Raw genomic sequence first — 21,670 nt, forward strand, 5'->3', positions numbered from 1 at the left:
GGCACTGTTCGGTTTCTGATGTCCACGTGCTAGGTGGTCCAAGAGAGTCTTTATCCTGTTTTCCTATGTCAACCTATCTATTATATCTTTGTGGAGTTCGTATTCATTTAGTGCATTGTTTGTAGGACAAAACGTTAGACCACATTTGGGGATATTAACTTCATCAGGATTTAAACTCTGTGATATGTCTACTACATTGCTGCAGTGCTCTGGATGCTCACTCGTAGCACTATCGGTGGAGCTATGTGCTGTAGGGGTCATGGTAGTTTTCTTGGGTGGATCTGCAGCTCCAACACTTTTGCACTGGTATTTATCTAGTAGGTTTTCCTCCCTAGTTCCGGCGAATTGCTCAAGTTCTATTTTTTCCGGCTGAGATCAATTTATTCTGTTGAGCTGATAAGTAATTATCGTAAGTTGTTCCCGGCAGTGTTCTTCTGGAATATCAATTTAAGAAAGCGATACATTTTCTAGGACAGCATTCTGCTTCAATAATAGCCTGGAGGGTAAAGAGCTGGGGGAACATGTAAAATTTATTCTGAGGCCTTTTGGTATTATCTTATATTTAATGCAGCTGGTATAAGTTTTTAGGTGAAACCTGGGCCACTGGCCATTGGCCAAATGGGTTGTTCACTAACCTGGCACACCTGGCATGAAGTCCACTGGTGCGTCATGATGGGCAAAGGAATTAGGACTTCATGAAAGAACAGCATCAGTCGACATGTTAAATGCCAAATTATTTATAATTTGGAAGGCAATATTAAGTTTTTACAAGAAACAAACACGTAATAATTGCCAAATGACAACAAAGTGAACACCAAGAACATTAAAACATAACATATTTACATCAAAACCCCTCACCCCTCCCCCCCAAACTTCTTGAGCTTAGGATTAAATGAGTAAAAATTGAATGGTGGGGCTTTACTTGCCTAACCTACGATATGATTAAGAGGCACACCATAGTGGAGGACTTCAGATTAATATTCACCACTTTCAAGGTGCACCCAATGCACAATACACTGGCTTTTTTGCATTTCACCCCCATCAAAATGCACCCGCCATGGCCGGGATTTGAATCTATGCCCTAGGGTTTAGCAGCACAATGCCAAAGTCACTACACCACCACTGAGGGTAAGCTTAAATGACCTAAAGATCTTTCTCTCATGAAACGTAATTACCAAATGAATGTGGGCATTTAATATTGTGCCATGCCCAAATTTCTGTTAAATATAGCAGAGTTAACAACGTTAGCTAGCCACTGCTATATCTGGTGCACTGCAAGAGATTGTCCATAATTCTTTACTTTGTTTACATATTATCGACTTGCCTAACTATGCATCACGACTGGTTCGCATACTTGCTTGTGACTACATTTTTTATTGCGAAACAACTACTAAACAAGGAAATATACTTGCTATTCAGTCTGATGCTAAAGGGACATGAAAGCAACACAGTAGAGAGTCGTTTGGAAACTTTATTTGCATTTCTTTTGCAGATGAAGCTGAATTAATGAGGAAAAAAAATAGAGGGCAAATTCTCTCCAAATTTCACATAATAACAATGTTACTGACAATGTCAGAATGATGCCACAAGCCTGTAGCATTTCTGCAGATTTGGGACATTTTTGCATAGGAACAGTTGCAAAACATTGCCAGTTTGCATTTGTGGCTGCTCTTGATTGCAATGTAGTCTTCATTACAGGCAAAGAATCAACTGTCTCGGAGCAGACACAGTGAAAATCCACAATGCGCAGTTGGTGTGTGCAGAAATTTGAAAGTGAGATCAGCACTTCTCTTTCATTTTTTAGATCCCTTCCCACTAAACAAGCTACTGCTCCTATTAACACTGACCTATATGGTATTCCAGAGTATAAGCTACTGTATTTAGAAGCATAATGCTCGCACCCCCCCCCCCCCCCAATGGGCATCAAGAATGTAATTTTTCTTCTTCTTCTCTTGAGTATTCTTTAGTCTCGAAAATCACTGCAGTGAAAGCCATCTGCTTGTCCTGACACCAGTGTTGACACCGACTCCGAATAGGGCAGGCCAGAGTCACTTCATTTAGAATTCATCCAGTGGCTTTAGGTTCAGCTAGTGTCCACAAATTAAGGGCCTTTGCCATTCCTACTTGTGTAGAACCTATGAAATCTTCCCACATAATTATTATGCCCCCAACTTTGCATCAATCTTCTGTAAAAAAAAAAGTAAGTATTATGGAGAATACCTCTTGTCCCTTCTATGTCATCTCTACCAGGTACCAGAAGTGGCAGATGACATTGACCATGAACAAGTGCAAATTCATGCAGGTCAGCTGATTTTCCTGCACTGTGCCAACTTACATATCTTTGAAAGCATCATTCTCACAAATACTATCCCGACATTCACAACACCTGTAATCTCAGCTGAAAGATGTATGTAGGATTTCTATAAACAAGGTTGATTGCATGCTAGACTACCTGATTCACAATTTATATTCTACCCTATCTCATTCAAGCTTGCAAGAGATCAAAACCGTAACTTCCTTCCTGTTCTCTAAAAAATGTTATTTGACATGCTGCTGCATTAGCACTTTCCATAAGAGGCTGCTGCCTCTTCAGTCACTGCTGTGCCAGTTTGGGTGCACTACCTACATTGGTAGTTTTGATTGCGGTTATATTGTGTTCTATTGCAAAGAACTGTTGTGGGCTGCGATGCACTAATAAAATTATGTGGTGGCCATGAAGGAAGCCCTCGTGACAAAGGACTGAATGAACACAAGTTTGTTCAGTCTTTAGTCGTTCTCTCGAAAACTGCTTTGATGCTAGGGGTTTGCGAATAGTAATTTTTAAAACCAAATTGAATACAAATCAAACACTTTTCGAATAAGACACGTTCTTTCAATACAATGCTCGTGTTCTAAAAAATTTTACTTTAAGTATTCCTAAATTTAGGCCTACAACAAAAGGAAGACTGAAACACTATGCACCGAAACGAGCTCCCATACAGCTGTGACCGACTATTCAAGGTGCTATTTTGTAATCATCTCTTAAACAAAAGCCAGGCATTAAAAATTAAAAAAAAAAATGAAATGTTTAAGAAAACGACAGATTAACGAGCAAAGCACAAGTATCAGAATACTACTGAAAGCATGATCTTCCTGAAAGAATGCAAGAGATAAACCAAGCCTCTAAACATACAATAATATGAGTAGGGTTCAGCGTTTTCAGATTTCATTTTGAAAAAAATTTGGTGTACTTTTATCTGCTTTAATTTTTACATGAAAGTTTTTTCTGCATTATAGTCAATATATTGTTATAGATCAGCTTCAATTGGCTTTTTTTCTATATATAATTTTTGTGACAAGCTTACCGGTTTTTTCTTCCCGGTGACTCTCATTTGCTAATTCTGTTGACCGTGAAATGTGCTGTATGACTGCACATCCTGCTCTTCAACACTGTAGTTGAGTCCTATATATAGAATAGTAAAGATTTCGAGAAGCAGTCTATAGCAAGGGCATAACGCCACAAAGCAACGTGACTATGCAGGAACTGAGAGAATGGATTAGATATTAGAGCAGAAATAGAACAAGGAACATAACATTAACCAGCTAGGGAGATCCAATAAATAATAATTAAAGAAAAATGACGAAGTACAGCTGCTCGTTCCTATCAGTGAATTTGTCCAGTTTATCCACAGCAGTGGCCTCAGCATGAAGACTGCAAGGACCCTGGCCCCTCTTCATACTCCCCCTCCCTGCTGCTCATTTTTGTTGCAACAACGCGCGAAACAAGCATAAATAAAGAAAGAGTAAAGAATGCCTGAGCAGCCAGCGACAATAACCAATTTTCAGATAAAATTAAATTCCTAAAAAACATTTGACATACTTTTTTGGGGGGGGGGGGGGGGTTGTTAGACTGAAAATGCTGAACCCTATATTAGAGATTGATCGAACATGAGCATCGGTGTTGCATAAGTATCAAGCAGGAATATCGTCTTGAGATAAATACTGCATCCACAGTGGTATGAAAGCTTCGGCTATGCATTAAGCCCCGATTTGGGTAGGCCAAGGTTGAAACTGAAAAAAATTGAGCCCTCCCCGTTTTAGTTTTCCTTTTTTTGAGTGCTTGCATGTCAGAGCTGATTATTCCATTTCTGTGTTTTGAATATTAACTATTTGATTCAGGCACCAAATTGAATAGAAATGTGTTCAATTTGTTTGAAATTTTTTAGTATTTTCACACCTCTATTTGATACCGCTCTCTCTGCATTTATACCAGGCCAGAGCCCAAGGGTAGTGAAAAAGTGCATCAGCAATGTGCGACAGATTGGATAAGCCCTTCTTTTTCAACAATTGGCACACCTTTATGTACAGCAGCAGATTTGCCTTCAGGCCACATCTATTTCTGCGGCTTATTGCATTCACCATTTCGATGTTTAAGTGCATGGTTTATTTGCTATCTCCCCTTTAAAATGCTTTGCTTTGAGGAAATGAAAAATCAATCAATCAATAAATAAATAATTAAATAATGGAACATGCTCAATGCTAAAAGTGATTGTTTATGCCAACATGTCTAAAAACATGCAATGTCATTCTGAGCTCTAATTCACATGGCACAGTAGACACACACCTAGTTTGCCAATAAAGCAGCCAAATTTTAACACACAAGAGCCAGACATTCAACATTCTCCATATTTACATACACTATTGTTGCTTTTAAGCAAATTTGCCCACAAGGAACTTTATTTTTCAGGCTACCAAATCCTGTGCAAGCAGTGTCAATCGTTATGTGGGCATACAACTATAATAAAAGTTTTCATGTATGAAATTGTTATGGTAGATGGTTCTTTAGATAAAACTTGGGAACATGATGTGAATACTTGCATCTGCATGTGCCAGGTGGGACTTTGAAACCTCTGCGTCAGAGCTATCCTGGGAAAAAGACAGGGCAACATTGTTTTCTGCACCACCTTCCTCTTGAGCATTAACACACAATATTTCAATGCAGCAATACCATAGCTGCATCACCAAATATAACAAATTTCATGGCATAGCCATTGTAACCTTTGCAGTTTGGCTTTTCCTTAGCCTATTTTACATCCAGTGCAGAACAACATAAAGTGCATTTCACAGTGATCTCCAACTACCCCTGAATGACTTCATCGCATATGCCTGCAAACTTTGTAATCTCATTACGCCACTTAATCCTCTGGCATCCTCCACTGCATTTTCCTTTCCTTGGAACCAATTCTGTTATTCTTCAAGACCGGTTATCTTAGCTTCTTAAAAGTAGCTAGGAACTTCTTCTAAGAAGAATTTGTAGCTCTTTCCAAGTTAAGAATGATCTTTAGCTTCTTAAGATTATTTGTTATCCTCAAAGTTTAAACCCAATGGCTTAGTACCACAGAATTCATACTGGTAGAAGATGCTGACTGCATAAACTTCTCTTTGAAGGCAAAATTAAACAGCTGCTCATGACTTGCCAATTGCTCTCCAACCCGCTTTAATGATTTCCTTCTTATGACCAAAGTCCTTTGTGTCTGCTAGGCTTGAATAAATGTGGTCTTGCACAGGTTCAAGAGGCTGACTACCAATCCCAAACTCTTATCCCAGGCTACTGAAAATTAATGTCACATCACATACAAATGCACATTAATCCTCACACTTACCCTTAGTCTTTGTTGGTAAAGGTCTCTTAATCATTTGCTGCAAATCATTTCTAGCATTGCTGAACAGGACAATGTCATGTGCAAACTGCAGTTTGCCGACATGTTCCCCGTTAAATCTCACACCTACCCTTTCCGAATCCAGCATTTCGAATACTTTTTCCTAGCATGCAGCGAGTAGCATTAAAGATATTGTGTCTTCTTGCTTCGCTCTTACCTATCGGAAAAATCGCTATTTAATGGTCTAGCCTATAGACTGCAGACTCTAGAATGTTTAAACATAGCCAAAACCTTTATTGACCTTCTCACCGCCCAGACTGAACTACGCCTGTGCATTTCACTTAGTAGTTAATGGTAACGTTCTTGGGTGAAAGGAGGGAACTGACCGTACAATTTCTACATGCCAACGCAAACCTCACATCTTCATGTAGCTTGTTGAATTTTTAAGCCCTACCTGACAAAAGGTCTCTACAGACTTAGTGGAAACATTGGACTACCATGTGTGGAACTGCAAAGCTGTTAGGTGGCATGTTGGAAACATTTAATGTTTATCACAGTGTTAGCATACAAGCAACTGAGAAAAAAAGCCTATATAAGAAAATGCGACATGCTACTGCCATTCCCACCTGCAGAAAAAAAAATACAAGTTAGCAAAAAAAAAAAAAACTGCACACTTTTAGCAAACTAAATATACAGCAAATAGCCTCTTCCTGTGTTTCTATAATCGTGCCGTGGCTTGTTCTCGATCCCTTTGAACAGCATTATGGTAGAATTCTTCATATAAGTCACCCAGATTCAAGCCTTGGTCATAATTAGGATTTTTGTTTTCTGTCTAGCTGTTTAAGTAAAGCAGGTAGCGCAGCAGCATAAACAGCCATTTGTAGTAAAGGTTTTCTGGTAATCTCGAACGCTCTGCTCGTTTCAGCAAGTGAATGAAAAGTAGCATCCCCAACCCAACTCTAGAGTGTTGGAGGTATGTACACACTGTAATATCCTGAGCCATCACCAAACCCTCCTTTTCTGCGAGATGCAAACCTCATAAAATATGCTGACGAATAAGCAACCCCTGAAATGTGTAGCTTGTGAAGATAGGCTGGAGCAATGACCACGCAGCATGACACATGTTCACAATTTCCAGCACACAAAAGACACTGTGGCAGGGTTTATCAACTCTCTAACATGGTACAGAGCGAGATCCCCAATGAAAGTGTGCTTATTCGCCCAAAAAGAGAACCAAGAATGAAAGTCACAGCTGATGGGCAAGGCACTTGCAAAGCCATCTGTCTATGTGTAACCGTTGTGCTAGGCTGTCTGAGAAGCGATCATTCACCAAGCTCAAGAAGTGGCAGGGACCAAAGTCCCATGTCCAACATGCAGCTCGCAAGTGCAGCACCTGCTGCAATGAAAGCATTCTTTAGTTCATAACTTGGGGGCAAGGGAGCCTAAGGGCAATCATAGGGAGACCTATCCGCTTGTCCATGAAATTTTTTTTTGCCATGTCTACTTTTCCATACTTCTCGCAAGAACCACAAATGCAGTACATGTCATCAAAGCTATGAGGGGCGATCAAAAAGTTTTGCAAGTAGGCGATAACCAGAAGTCAGACACTGATCTTTCCCTTAGTTAGCTCAACTATCCAGCCAAACATGGTAGCAATATCAAGACTTGCATTTTTGTCATTGCTCCACATGTTATCCATCCATGATTTAAAACTTGAGAATAACTTGAGTGTAAAGTGCCTGTGCAAAGAAGGGAGTTGCACGAGGGAAATTTACAGCATAATAGTGAATGTTTATGGCAGTAAATGTCCTCGGTATGCTACAGTAAGTCATTAGTTCAACGAGTTCAGACATGGCGCAAGATGACCCACTGGTTCGCCCAATTTGGATCATTCAGCTTGATCTGAAAGCCTTCTCATGAACAATCGTCAAATGAAAGTGCTTAAATTTGCCATGAAGTTGAACATTTGTATAATAATTTGAGCACAATCATTTATGACGTATTGAGCTTAAGGTCTTGGCTTAAGGAGTGGATCGAAACCTCTTTATGCAATATTGGCACCACTGCCTGCATTCATCAAATAACTTTTGAGCCACTATGAAAGTTACCCAAAGATTTCCTCCCCCGTCTTGTGAATGGGGAATGAAACATGGTTTAAAAGTGGGTCTAGACACAATGCGACAGTCTATTGACCCTTTTCGTGGCGATACCGTGGGCGCTGCCATGTTTGATCACGTGGTGACGCGTCCATTGCTTGCCTCAATTGCCTCTGTTTCCGTGTTTACAACGGGTGTGTATGACGCCGGTGCAGCTTAGCAAACCTCTGTTTTGGGAGGGATATCGTAGATGGTGACTGGGTGGACGATACAAAGCTTTGGCCACAGCTTCAGAGAACAAGCAAAAATGCTTTCGGATCTGATTAAGCTATGTTCAAACAGCGCAAGCAGTGCACGTTGTGCTTGCTCTAAAAGCGGGGATGAATATGTACTCCAAGCTATCCAAACATTCTGCTCATGAATTGAATCAGGGTTAGGGTGTTTTGATCTTCATTCTTTAGTTGGCAAATATTTTGAAGTAGCGGCTTGTCACACTGCAGACTCAGTAAATTTCCTCGGTGCGGTCGCTATCTGATTATTTTCTGCCTAATCACTCACGGGCGTGCTAAGTTCTGATAGATTTGTTCTTACTGCGTGCAAGGCTTGAAACATAGCTATTTTGTACATTGCAATACCTTGTAGCAAAGATGTATTATCACTAGTAACTCGCTTACTCTTGTGGACCATCATGAAACATTCAGCTTCGACAATTCGTGCACTATCGGTTTAGTCAGTCATTCATTGTGCATATATTCAAGTGTGCACCCATTCACTCATTGACACGTTGGCGATAGAGTGGGCATAAGTTTCCGTGCCAGATGCAGTAGAGGTGTGTTGATATTGTGCACGAAACTTACTACGACAGGACGCGGCGCTACTCCCTTTGTCATTGTTTAACGAGCGGTACTCACTCTTGCCAATGCCCTGGGGCTGAAGCACTTTCTTTGAAGGTTAGCAATACATCGCTAGTGGGTGAACAAATTTCTGTAACCTCGAGGAAAGCCGTACATCTCAAAGTGCTGGTAATAGATACGGACAGTTGCAGCAGTGGTCCACGAACTTGGCCACACAGATTCATTCTATTCCTTAATATGCCAGTCACTACTTTTGCAACCAAGTACTGCACATATCTTCACTCCACATGATTCGATGCAGCATGATTGAAGCACAGTATGTTAGCAGAACTAAGTTGCATTTCTGACAGCTGATTGCACAGAAGCAAGGTGGAAGTAGTAGTGGTTTTGTATCCGCGCGCTATCACTGAGGCTATGTGCGGCACGCCACCAAAAACGCCATCTCGTTTTTCTAGAACAAACTGCTTCGTGAAAAGGGTCAACACAGTGGAGGCATTTGCATTGCTCCCGCCCCAGAAATTCAAGAGCCTCTTCTTGGGGAGAAAAGTGGTGGCGACCATTTTTAGGGATGCAAGGAGGACCTTGCTGATTGATTACCTGGAAAATAGCATGACAGTAACAGGATAATATTATGCCAACATTCTCCAAAAACTGCATGGAGCCATCCTGCAAAAAATGACGAGGATTGTTGACAAGAGGCATCTTCGTCCTGCCCAACGCTCTGCTTTACAGATCTTGTGTTGCTCATACTGTCATTCGGGAGAGTGCTTTTGAAGAGTTTGCTCACCCACCCTGCAGTTCTAATCTGGCCCCCAGTGACGTTCTTCTGTTCTCGAATCTGAAGGTACACATCAAGGGAACAAGGTTCAACGACTTGAGTACACTGCAAACTTCCACAGAGCAGTGATTTGACAAGCAAGATGAAAGATTTATTTATTTATTTTTGCAATTTATCGCATTTTATCACAAAATTACATATTTAAAAGCGAATAGCTTTCTTTAACTCTTTTGCTAGTTTTCGTGGATGTCAGTGGTGGTCGGCCTTTCACTGCCGAAACAAAGGTGCCAATGCAAAGGATGCATACTCTCACACAACTGAGTTGTACAGCGCGTTCGAACACCAACGATATTATAGCTTTTCTAAACGCACTTGCCGCCACATGAGAGCTTTAGGGAGTCTGAAGGTTTAGTTGCCATGGTGGCGTGCCTGAGAAGGACGGCCCTCCTCCTCTCCCACTGCCTCCTCCCCTGTGGCGATTACAGGAGAGGAAAATGGCAGTTGCCTTCCACGCCGGCACTCACATCACTGGAGAAAACACACATGATGAATTGGTTTATATGTATAGCCACCTATACTACAGATGTGTTACAGATGTTCTCGTTAACAACTCTGTACTCTATGGAATTATGTAATGAAACAATGCTACCTGAAAATCCCCACTGCAACAAATATATACCGTCAAGCAGATTATTCTTTTAATGAAGCAAATAGCTTTCCAGAATGTTTAGGTTATTCACTCCCATTGACAACCATCGATGGTTTCTGCATAATGTTTTTCAAAGCCAAGATAGTTTTCTTCACACAAGAGTTCCAAAACTTTTTGATCAGCCCTTGTAGCGAATGGCATGCACAAATGATACTGCTGCAGTTGCGGTGCTTGAAAACCAAGTACTAGGTTCCACAGCCCTTGTATTACTTTTTATTTGGATGGTGACCTTTGATGAGGCACTGAATGAAATAAACTTTCTGACACACTGCTGAAAAACACATCTGATACATCTTTTTACTCTCTGTGCCCAGGAATTCTGCATGCTTGATTGATGACCATTTTTTGCAATGGCACTGAGAAATTGCTTCAACAACAAAGCACTGAGGCCAGGCACCCTTTTGTGACAAATAGGGTGAATTAATTAGAAATGCCAGCTATAACTCAATATATTACAGTAGCACAAAACTTGAAAGGCTACCTAAAGAAATGTGGAGGGCTGGAAGGAGTGGTTGCACCAAAAGGTGGAACTTTGCTTTCTACAAGATGCCTATCACAGCTACTTGTTCTTACATGTCATATGTAAATGGACACTGAGCACTGTGTTTAATATCAAAGCTGAGCTTCCTCAAGCCGCGAAACAATCAACCTCTTCAGTAAAAAATATGATAAGCTGCCTTAATGAAGCACTGACACAAAATTTCTTGGGTTCTGTTTTTTCCAACTAATCAGTAGCTATTAGCCCAGTAATCATGCTAAAGAAACTCGTTTGCTACAGTGCGCAACAATTGCTTAGTTATACAGTCGAATCTCATTAATTCAAACATGCTTAATTCGAACTTCTGATTTATTCGAACTGACGCTTTGGTCCTGCCATAGTTATATGCATTTCAATGGGACAAAACGCCCGGCAATTCGAATGTGCAAGCATTTGCGATGATTAATTCGAACATACCGCGTTCCGACAATGCTCTCAGAAGCATGACAAATCAAGTGGCAGCGCCCCAACAAGCATTGCTCTGACCCCGCCATAGAGGAAAAGCTTAGGAGAGGCCCCACATCACTGCGCACGAGGTTCCGTATAAAGTCCAAGGGCGGTAACACCGTCGCCACGCACCCTACGCTGTATATGCGAGTGAAAGCGATGATCACAGCTCAATCTCGCCTGCGTGAAATAGACGAAGTGGGGAGGAGGCACACCGTCTTCCACCGTGTGCGAGGCACCCAACGTTGCGAGTCACCGGGAGGGGGAAGGAGACAGGGGGGGGGGGGGGGTGCTCTATTCCGGCTGCAACGGCACGTGTGGTGGCTGCGAGCGGTTGCCTGGCCGTATCTTGAGAGCGATCTACATTGGGGGCAGAGTCTAGGTACTTCGGCGGTTCTTAGATTTGCGAGTGCTTTGTGTTCTCGGCATTCACTTTTCGTTGAAGTGATAGACAGCACAAATGTCACTTGGTTTGCTGCTGCTGCCGCATTTCCTCATGCCAGCGTTTTGAAAGCGAGTTTCTACGGTCATCGAGTGGTTAATTAGTATGCATATGTTTACTGCCTATGTTTACAAGTTTATACGGCCGATAAAACTACTATCCTTGCTTCGTATAGCTGTCCAGTAATTTGCTATCGCAATCGATGCTTCGCCTTTCGAGCGAAATTGCAACTTTTTTTTTTTTCACAATGATGAGTCTAACCGAGACATCCCGATGGAAAGGTTGTCGGAGCCAGTGCACATCTTCCGATTCTGTACACGAAGCAGACACCCAGTACCTCATTCTTCTTATCTTTCACACGCGGCGACACTGCAACAGAAGGGAGCACACCAACATGATTATGATCAGTGGCAATGACTTTGTCATCTTCATAAGACATGGTGCGTTAGGAACGTAGTACGAAGATCGTAAATGCAGTGGCTATCTGTCAGCAGATGAGGGAAAAACCATGCGAGCACGCAGAGGGAAGCAGTGGCGAAGGCCCAGTCCGGCCTCAGCAACTCTCAGCAACTCTGCCGTGATAGCCTTGGGTGACAGTATAAGGGCGTACATGGCAGTAAGCCTAGGTGGCAGAGCTAATTAGGGCCATCCATCAAGCTGGCGGGAAAGCAAATGCACTTCCCTCCCGTTCCTCCTCACAACTGCATTTTCCTCGCCCTGCCTCTCAACTCGCAACTCCCCCTCCCCACACACACACTCGATAGCCCCCCGCGCGTGCCCGTTTCCGTGTCAGCTTAGCCAGGTCCCTGAAGTTTCATTTTCTGTCGTTATCAGGAAGTGAGCGTTGGCTGGCACGGGCAGTTTCGTGGTCCTCACTCACTGTTTGCTTGCACGCCGGGATATTTCACGACTCGCACCGTTGATGTATCGTGCTATGGTGCACGAGTACTTCAAGAACAAGTCCTCCTTTTAATTCGAACAAATTTTCAGGTCCTTTCGAGTTCGAATTTCTTACATCGTAAGTCGGACACTGCGCTTGACGTAGGCGAGGCAGACACACGCTACCAAGCTGGAAGAATGGGCGTTTATTTGCAGTGCACGTCGGAATATAAAGACAGGTTAGGGAAGGAGGGGAAGGGAAGCGAAGTAAGAAAACATAAGATAGGCAACCAGATTGGCACGTGTAGCTGTAGACTTCAGCTGAGAAATGATAAGAAGAACACTGCAGTTATAACATTTCTCCATCAATAATACTGAAGACGCTGCACAGGTCTGCGCTCTCGTGTTGAGCGTCGGAGTTCCGGGGCCACTGTAGGTTCACCGTTTCTCTCTCGTGCGTCCAGGGGTTGGGGTGATGACACGCTGTGGTGGTGACGTTTCACGAGTTTCGGCTTTTGCCTATGGTTCGGAAGTTTCTTCCGGAGTTCACACAAGGAAAGACCCAACGGCTACCTGTGGCCTTAGGTAGCCGTTGGGTCTTTCCTTGTGTGAACTTGATCAACGTGTCGCCGAACGAGGCCCTCAGGCGTTTCCACTGTCACCATCCTAGCTCCGTCTGCTGACTTTACCGTGCCAGTCTTCCACTTATCACCTTCACCAAAGTTACGGACGTAAACATTTGTGTCTGGTGCAAGAGTCCAGTCATCCGATGTTCCCGATCTTCCTGCAACCAAAGGAGGAAAACATGTGTCGAGGCGGGACCGGATTTGGTAGCCAAGAAGAAGTTCCGAAGGAGATTTGCCCGATGCAAGGGGTGTTCTCCGGTAGTTGAAAAGTAGTCTGCAAAGGCAATCTTCTAATCTGCCCTGGTTCATCTTTTTCAGCCCATCTTTAACAGTTCGGACAGCTCTCTCTGCTAGGCCATTCGACTGTGGATGAAACGCAGCCGTGCGCAGGTGGGTTATGTTATTGTTGTTCGCAAAATCAGTAAATTCTTGGCTAGTGAACTGCGTCCCATTATCTGAAACAATGGTGCGAGGGATGCCGAACCTGCTAAAGAAGCTGCGCAGGCAAGTAATAGTCGAAGATGTGGTCGCCTGTTTCATTGGTACGGCCTCAATCCATTTGCTGTGAGCATCTACGAGAACAAGGATCATGTTTCCTTTGATTGGCCCCGCGAAATCTAGATGCACTCTTGACCAGTTCTCCTGGCAGGTCGGCCAGTTAACTGGCGGAGCAGATGCCGGCATTGGTCGATTTTGGATGCAGCTTGTGCACCCCGCTGACAGTTGTTCCATGTCGTGGTCTATTCCTGGCCACCAAAAAGCTGACCGAGCGATTGGTTTCATCGCCGATGATCCTTGATGTGTCTCGTGCAACATGTGCAACATTCTATGTTGTGCGTTAACTGGAATGACAACTCTACGGCCCCAATACAGCAAACGGTGGGCCAATGACAGTTCTAGTTTGCGGTCGTAAAAGGGGAGTAAGATTCGTTCTAATGCTTTAGAGCTTGGAGGCCACCCATCTCTTGTGTATTGCACGACCTTTGAAAGTACTGCGTCACCTGCCGTCAGCGCCTGCAGTTCCTCTACAGAGACCACCCCCTCCTGGACAGATGCGAGTGCCAGAACGTAGTCAGCTGGCTCCCCTTCCGTGGTTGGCTCCAAAGTTTCTTGTGGCAGCCTACTAAGCGCGTCCGAGTTCAGGAGCTGCTTGCCTGGCAAATACTGTAACTTGTAGCGAAATCCTCCCAAATACAGCGCCCAGCGCTGTATGCGAGCAGCAGCCAGAGGCGGAGTGGGCCGATCCGGTCTCAGCAGGCCCAGGAGCGGCTGGTGATCTGTGACCAGGATGAATTCTCGGCCTAGAAGATAATCACAAAACTTCATTACTCCAAATACGAGGGCCAGTGCTTCACGTTCAAGTTGCGAATAATTTTTTTCTGCTTTCGACAATGTCCTTGAACGAAATCCGATTGGCTTGTTGACGTTCCCTTTCGTGTGAAAAAGCACTGCGCCGATACCTTTTTGCGATGCGTCGCACTCTAGTTTCAGCGGTTGTGAAGGGTCGAACACACCTGCTTGCTGCAAACACCGTTTTGCTTTATCGAACGCCGTTTGTTGCTCTTGTTCCCAGAGCCAATGTCTGTTCTTTTCCAGCAGCCGATACAGTGGAGTGAGCAGAGACGATATGTTCGGCAAAAATTTTGGGTAGAAAGTGATCATGCCAAGAAAAGAACGAAGCTCGGCTACATTTTTCGGGCTAGGGGCTTCTGTGATAGCTTTGACATTCTTTTCTATTGGGTGCAACCCTTGCTGATCGATTCGATGGCCGAGATATGTAACGGACACTTGCCGAAACTTGCATTTGTCGAGGCGCAGTTTAACACCATTCTCGCGGAAACGCTGTAGAACGGCTTTGAGCACGTCGTCACTTCCTGCTCTTTCGGACACCAAGACATCGTCCAGATAAGCTTGCGCGCCTGATAAGCCTTGGAGGAATTGTTTCCATTCTGCGTTGAAAAATGGCTGGCGCAGAGGCAATGCCGAAAGGTAATCTGTTGTAGAAGAAAAAACCTTTATGCGTGTTAATCACGCATAACTTGCGCGATTCCTCATCGAGAGGGACTTGGTTATATGCGTCACGCAAATCTAGTGTGCTGAAATGTTTTCCACCGCTTAAGGACGCGAACATGTCATTGATTACTGGCAATGGGTACTGCTCCAGCTCACATGCCGAATTTAAAGTGACTTTGACGTCGCCACAAATCCTAACGGTGCCGTCCTTCTTAAGGACGGGTACAATGGGCGTCGCCCACTTGGAATGCGGCACTGGTGACAAGACGCCTAATGCCACGAGTCTATCAAGCTCTTCAGATACGTTGTCGGGTAGGGCGACGGGAATAGATCGGGCCTTACAGAACTTGGGCGTGGCTCCCTCCTTCAGCTGTAGGTGTGCCGCGGGTCCTTTGATGAGGCCCAGATCCGAGCTGAAAACATCTGGAAACTCGACAAACACGTCAGCAGTGACCTGCGTGGCGGTAGACGGCTGTGCGGTCAGCGGCTTGGCTGAGAGGCTGAGGACGGGGGAGCCTGCATCGCTCAGGAGGGAAATTAGGGCTAGACCACATAAGCTTGGACCGGGGCAATCTAGCACCACCAATGTGCATTCCACAGTTGCACTGTCGTACGACAACGGCAAGAGGAGCTCTCCAAAAACTGGCAATTTTCCGAGGTAGCATGATAACTTCATGCGTGAAGGCCGGAGCGAAGGCCAAGTGTTTTTGTGCTGCTCAAATAGCTGTCGGGACACGACGCAGACCGGGGAACCCATATCGATAAGCATTGACACGTCCACACCTCCCCATGTGAAGGTGCATCGCATTGGGGGTTTCACATGTACCTCCAGCGTCGATTTTAGCGTCCAAATGTGCATGCTATCCTCTATGTCTTCATCTGTCTCCCCTTCCTTAACAGCCAGTACTCTGCCACGAAATCCCCGGGCTCCTTCTCGAGTTCGAGATCTTGCGCTTTCTTCGTTCCGGCATTTTACTGCTAGGTGACCATGTCGACCGCAGTGATAACAACGAGCATTACTCCAACGGCAGGCATTACTGTTGTGTTTTATGCTGCCACAACGTCCACATTCGGCCAGTACCTCTTTCGTTGAGGCTGACTGCGCCTTAATTTTAAGCACCGCCGACGTGTCTGCGGCCATTTTATTGGCGTCCTTATCTGCAGCTTCAGCCGACAGTGCCATCGTTTCAGCTTCCTCTACGGACAGATCTTTCTTTGTCAGGAGTTGTTTCTGCAGTGCACTCGATCTTATGCCGCACACAATTCTATCCCGTAGCATTCGGTCGAGCATGGTACCGAAATTGCAGTTGTCCGCAATTCGACGACTTTCAGTAATGAGTTCTTGGACAGACTCACCATCAAGCTGGCAGTGGTTGAAGAAGCGGAAGCTTTCGGTAATCTCATGGCGCTTGGGATCAAAAAACTCGTCCAAGACTTTCACGACGTCTTCGTACTCCAAAGAATTCGGCTTCTTCAACGCTACTCGTCCTGCTAATATTTGAACGGTGCGCGTGCTTAAAGCTGCCACCAAAAGCGCCCGTTTCTTTGCAGACTCCTTCACGCCCGCTGCCTCAAAGTATGCCTCTGCCTTGATAACATAGGCCTTCCAGTTGTCTCTTTCGTCGTCGAAGTCGGGCAGTTGCTGGTGTGCCATCGTCGAGTCGTCGCCTCATAGCGTAGCTGCCGTCCTGTACTTCAAGGTTTTGCCAGGGGTTTTGCTTTCTGTTTCTCGTCGCCACTGTTACATCGTAAGTCGGACACTGCGCTTGACGTAGGCGAGGCAGACACACGCTGACAAGCTGGAAGAATGGGCGTTTATTTGCAGTGCACGTCGGAATATAAAGACAGGTTAGGGAAGGAGGGGAAGGGAAGCGAAGTAAGAAAACATAAGATAGGCAACCAGATTGGCACGTGTAGCTGTAGACTTCAGCTGAGAAATGATAAGAAGAACACTGCAGTTATAACAGAATTATTGAGATTCGACTGCATGCTGGTATCTGACGGCCAGTCATGGTTTTGATTTCAAAAAGCACTTCACGCCCCGTAATTTAAGAGGCATGCTAAAAGCTTAGGAGAGGCCAGGCGATGATCACATGAGCACGCAGACCTATGAGGTTTGCTAGCACACAGTCTACCATGCCATCTATGCTCCATTTCATCTGCTATTTTGGTGATAGTTTGGTAGGAAACCTGTGCATTGCTACACCATTGTAATACTTCACTGGGCACAAGTACACTACGAAGTATGGTCTTGACATTAGAGAGCTTTAGCCACATTTTGGTGTGTCCACAAACAATAAGAGTTTGCAATTTGCTGGGTAACCGGAGAGGTGTATGACAAGAACAACACTATTGGCGACATCTGGTAATGCAGTACCTAACCACAGAGCACGCAGAACTAGTACTGTAACTTATGTATTCTGCCTAACTGCTGGTGTAAAGTGTTGGTAGCAACATAATCGTTAACATATTGTACATTTATGATAATTCCCTTGGACAGTAACACTAACACAATACAAACAAGATTTGAATACATTGTAGTTGGACAAATTGTCACAAGATGTCACCACCAGGCTTGCGACTGCTGGCCACAGCACCGGTAACTTGGCGTTCTGTAAACGTTTGCACGTACGCTTGATGTGTGCATGTAAGCGTGCTTTGTGTGTGGTCAGCGCAAGACATTCAATGCAAACAGTGCTGAAACGTCTTCCGAAGGGCAAGACAAGCCAATGATCTTGCACATCACTGAAATCAATCGCTGAAACTTGTGACATCATAGTGTTTACAAAGAGGACTTATGCTGATGACTACATCAATAGGTGCTGCACTTTCAGATTCATTGCTCGCACAAACTTAACAATTAAAATTGAAATAGGCTCTAAACTGCGATTGCTACTGATACATTACGGATGGTTACTATGAGCTCGCAGCAATATAATTGACCAGTTACTTTGCGTTAGAATTGCTCTGTGTTATTGACAATAACTACTATCAAAAATACTTTTATACGTGCCAGGTATACTGCTGGCAAATCTGGAAGATCTCGCGAACAAGGGTTGGGCATAGGGAACCACACATCAATGAAGAATGTAAAGTTCCAATAAATATACAATAAGGATACACTCTGTATGAATGACATCTATGTTCTGTTATGAGAAAACCTGCCCCTGTTGTCACTGCTGCTCCTGTTAGTGAAGGTGATTCCCATGGTTTTTCAAAACAGTATGAAGAACAATAGTGTTCTACCCACCATGTGGGACACTTACAGCAACAAGCAGTACAGAACACAGGCCCTTGCCTTTCTTCAATTGATGTATGGAAATTCTGCAGTGTACTGCTTTAAAAACATTTGCAGGTACCTCTCCTCCAGCTCTTGGCAGTTAGCCATCACTGATGACAAAAAGGTCTAATGCGGCAGAGAAAGAATAGAGAAGCTGAAATGCAATTGCAAAGAAAGACAGCTTGCTGTAATGCAATCATCGAGATGTTTCTCAATGACACCACAGGGGAAAATGAGTCACATAGAGCACCCCACTTCGAAGGCCAGTTCCTTGATGATGCAGTAAATGTTGGTGCACTGTGCAGTGCTACTACAATTGCACATTGGTAGCAATGGTAATAAGGCTTGAGCAAGCCACCAGGGCTTATATTTCTGCACTCACCAACAGGTTTCTAGAATTTGTGAAAGCTTTTTATGTGAGCCACGTGACCATATGAAATGTTGAAAATCCACACACTGAACAGGTAAACTGGAAGATTAGCAACTATGTTAGTTCCAAGACAGGAAAAGATGTGTCGAAAGTAGGGGTATGCAAAGATTCGAAATTTCTAATGAAATAGTACATGTAATTTGATTGTTATTCAATTAGCGAATTCACAATTAAAAGTTGTCTGATATTCGTTTATGTTAAAATGTCGGATATTCGTTTATGTTAAAATTTTCGGATATTCGTTTACGTTGAAATACAAGAGATGTACAATACTTAATAAGTGTCTACAGGGCGAAATGCAGATGTAAATGACTACTTGGAATAGTTCTGCTGCAGGGGAGCCGCAGTTACTGCCCAGAGGCACCAGTCGCTGAGCTAACAAATGGAGTACTTCAGCTCAATAATTTCCAGTCAAATAATACGAATGCGTTGCCTTTAGGCAGCTTAGGATTTCTCCATTCAGATGAAGCAGTTTAATATTTGGATGATCCTACCATATTCACACCCCTTTAATATGATGTGCGGTGCTGTTGTATTACACTTTGCTCATTCAAGAACAGTGCACATTAAATGCATCTGGTGACATGCTGTTCCTGTGTTTCTTTATGGTCATTGTGATGGTGCACCAGATAGGATGGGCTCAGTTATTTCTCATTTATGGGCTGCTCAGTAGACAATATATCTGAATATGCTTTATATATAACTGTTTAAAAATGAGAACAAGAAGAAAAGGGGTTAACCGAGGGGCCCAATTTTTATTAATCATATCATCAGAAGCCAACAAAGACACAAGTCAAAAAACAAAGACACTATGTGTTGTGTCTTTGTTTGTGGGCTTCTGATTTTAGAAATGAGAAAATATTCAATGTTTTAATGCAAAAATTGAAGATATTTTTATTGAATATTCGTGTCAGGAATTAGGAAGTGTCATTGTTTCAACACCAGTAGTCCAAAGTCAAAGCACACATCATAAAAGAGCTGCTTACCACACCACGGGAGTCGAAAAACTGCACCTTCTCCTTCCCTCCTCGGTCATTGTCGACTAAAGCACAGTAGATATCTTCAATTGTTGGCTGAATGTCCTGCGAACATGATGACGAAAAGTAGTATAGTCCAGTGTATAAATGAAGTAAACGATAGCGCATTCCCCTGATCCTCAAAGGTGGCCATCTACTGTTTAATGTGACTGACCTCGCCACTTACGTAGACTTATTCCATCCCCTCTAACACCACAACACTAGCTGCACCGCTGCAATGTAATCATGTATGACAATATTGTGGTTGCACTTATTTCTGAGGAAATTTTCAAAGCAGAGCCAAAAGAAAAGCCTTATATACGGTTAGCAGCGGAAAAGACAATGTATGAGCACGTCAACAGAGAAATGCTAGCTCTTGAAACAGCCGCAACTTATATTTCTATGTTCCTGTATCTCAGCTAGTGTTGACAAAAATGAATACCAGGTTGTCTATAATGACAAGTATGGGACTGAAAAATACTGCAAAAAGAACGCCACATGATGGCAAACAATATGTTGTTGGTTTCACCTAGCTGTGTTTTACCAACTTTTTTAACATTCTTGACTCAAGTTATGTGAAACACCCGGCATACCATGCTCAAGTGGTACAGCTCGCTGGCATTTGACATTAAAAATAAGGACTCATAAATATTATAAGTAAAAGAAGGAAATGTTGAATATATGTGTCAAGCCACACAAGGTTTTGATGCAAGTAGTCTCTATCTATATTTAGTCAGTTTATGGCAGAGGATTATGTTAAAAATAATATATATATATATATACACACATTGACACCCCTAGCAGTTTCCTTAATACACAAGTTGCAAGCTTTTCTGATCACCCCTCATATGCGCCAAACAGCGTCAACACATCCCCACCCCTTAAAGGGAAGCTGAAACACTTTTCGAAAAAAATGAGTTCTCTGCGGCATTCTACAGTTTTGAGTCCCCTGAACACGAATAACTCGTTTAAAAAGGGCGGAAACAAGCGCAAGCGGCTGTTTTTTCATGAAAACGCGCACCAGCGCCTCAGGATATCGCGCGAACACCGCTGTTGCCCGTGATTGGTCGGAGCCGCTGTGACATCAATGGCGGCGGTCGCCGGTCGGCGCCGCCGTTAGCACGCTGTTCTGTTCTGGCGTCATAGCTGAGTTGTAAGCATTATGGAACGTTCTCGCTGTCTCGGACAGCTTGTATTTTCGCCGTACATGTTCGAACCGACAGCCGATACGGAAAACGATGGCGGTAACGGCGGCAACGACGATGTTGAGTGTGCCAAAAGCGAGAGTGATGTGTGCACCTTCTCGCGCGTTGTAAATCTTAGCTGTTACGTATGCTTTTTTTTTTCGTGTAGCTGCACGTTCCAATGACGGGAGAAAAAATGCGCTAAAGTGTCACTGGGAACTTGCTGCTGGAAGAATGCCGAAGCACTAACTTCTCATTAGATTGTAAACACGGGTACAATTCCGCGATGTCAAGCACCTTGCCGCTGCTTGTCTAAAGTCCCGTGGTTTTGTGAGCGTTGATACACGATCGCGAACATAAGTGCGCGTTTCAAAGCGCGCACATGCAGTGCTGCGAAGTACAGTCATGGAAGTTGCTTATCATACACATCCAGACCGAGATGGTCAGGGGGATTATATGTGCAATATTCAGAATATGGTTCGACGACTTTGCGATTGTGGCTCGATCAAGAATCGGTATGCGCGCTCCATGCTAGTGTTGACATAAAGATATTAGGCAGTTTTAGCACCGCCGTGTGGTAAACATGATAACTGCAACCGTACGTCGAATGTCACTAGGCAAGCCTATACTCCATTTCATACCTCAGGTGCAACGCTGTGGAAGCTACGCACGAAGTCCGGTTACCAAAATTTATTAGTCCGCGCGTTTCCGTCTATGGTTCGCAGCGTGCCAGCGGCAT

At 43.8% G+C, this 21,670-nt stretch overlaps 1 protein-coding gene across 4 annotated transcripts in view; it reads right to left on the bottom strand.

The window, feature by feature from the left end:
• Nucleotides 1-21,670, bottom strand: part of kappaB-Ras (NFKB inhibitor interacting Ras like 1) — a 78,256-nt gene that overhangs the window by 44,290 nt on the left and 12,296 nt on the right. For 2 of the 4 annotated variants that reach the window (XM_075671833.1, XM_075671851.1), the window contains 3 exons: nt 19,718-19,813; nt 9,377-9,427; nt 4,858-4,905 (listed from right to left, as the gene is read on the bottom strand). In XM_075671833.1, coding sequence (XP_075527948.1) covers nt 4,858-4,905; nt 9,377-9,427; nt 19,718-19,813 — 195 coding nt within the window. The remainder of the gene's footprint in view (nt 1-4,857; nt 4,906-9,376; nt 9,428-19,717; nt 19,814-21,670) is intronic. The other 2 variants (XM_075671841.1, XM_075671859.1) reach the window with 2 other exon arrangements.

This window comes from Dermacentor variabilis, chromosome 1 (assembly GCF_050947875.1).
Source record: "Dermacentor variabilis isolate Ectoservices chromosome 1, ASM5094787v1, whole genome shotgun sequence".
Taxonomy (NCBI): domain Eukaryota; kingdom Metazoa; phylum Arthropoda; class Arachnida; order Ixodida; family Ixodidae; genus Dermacentor; species Dermacentor variabilis.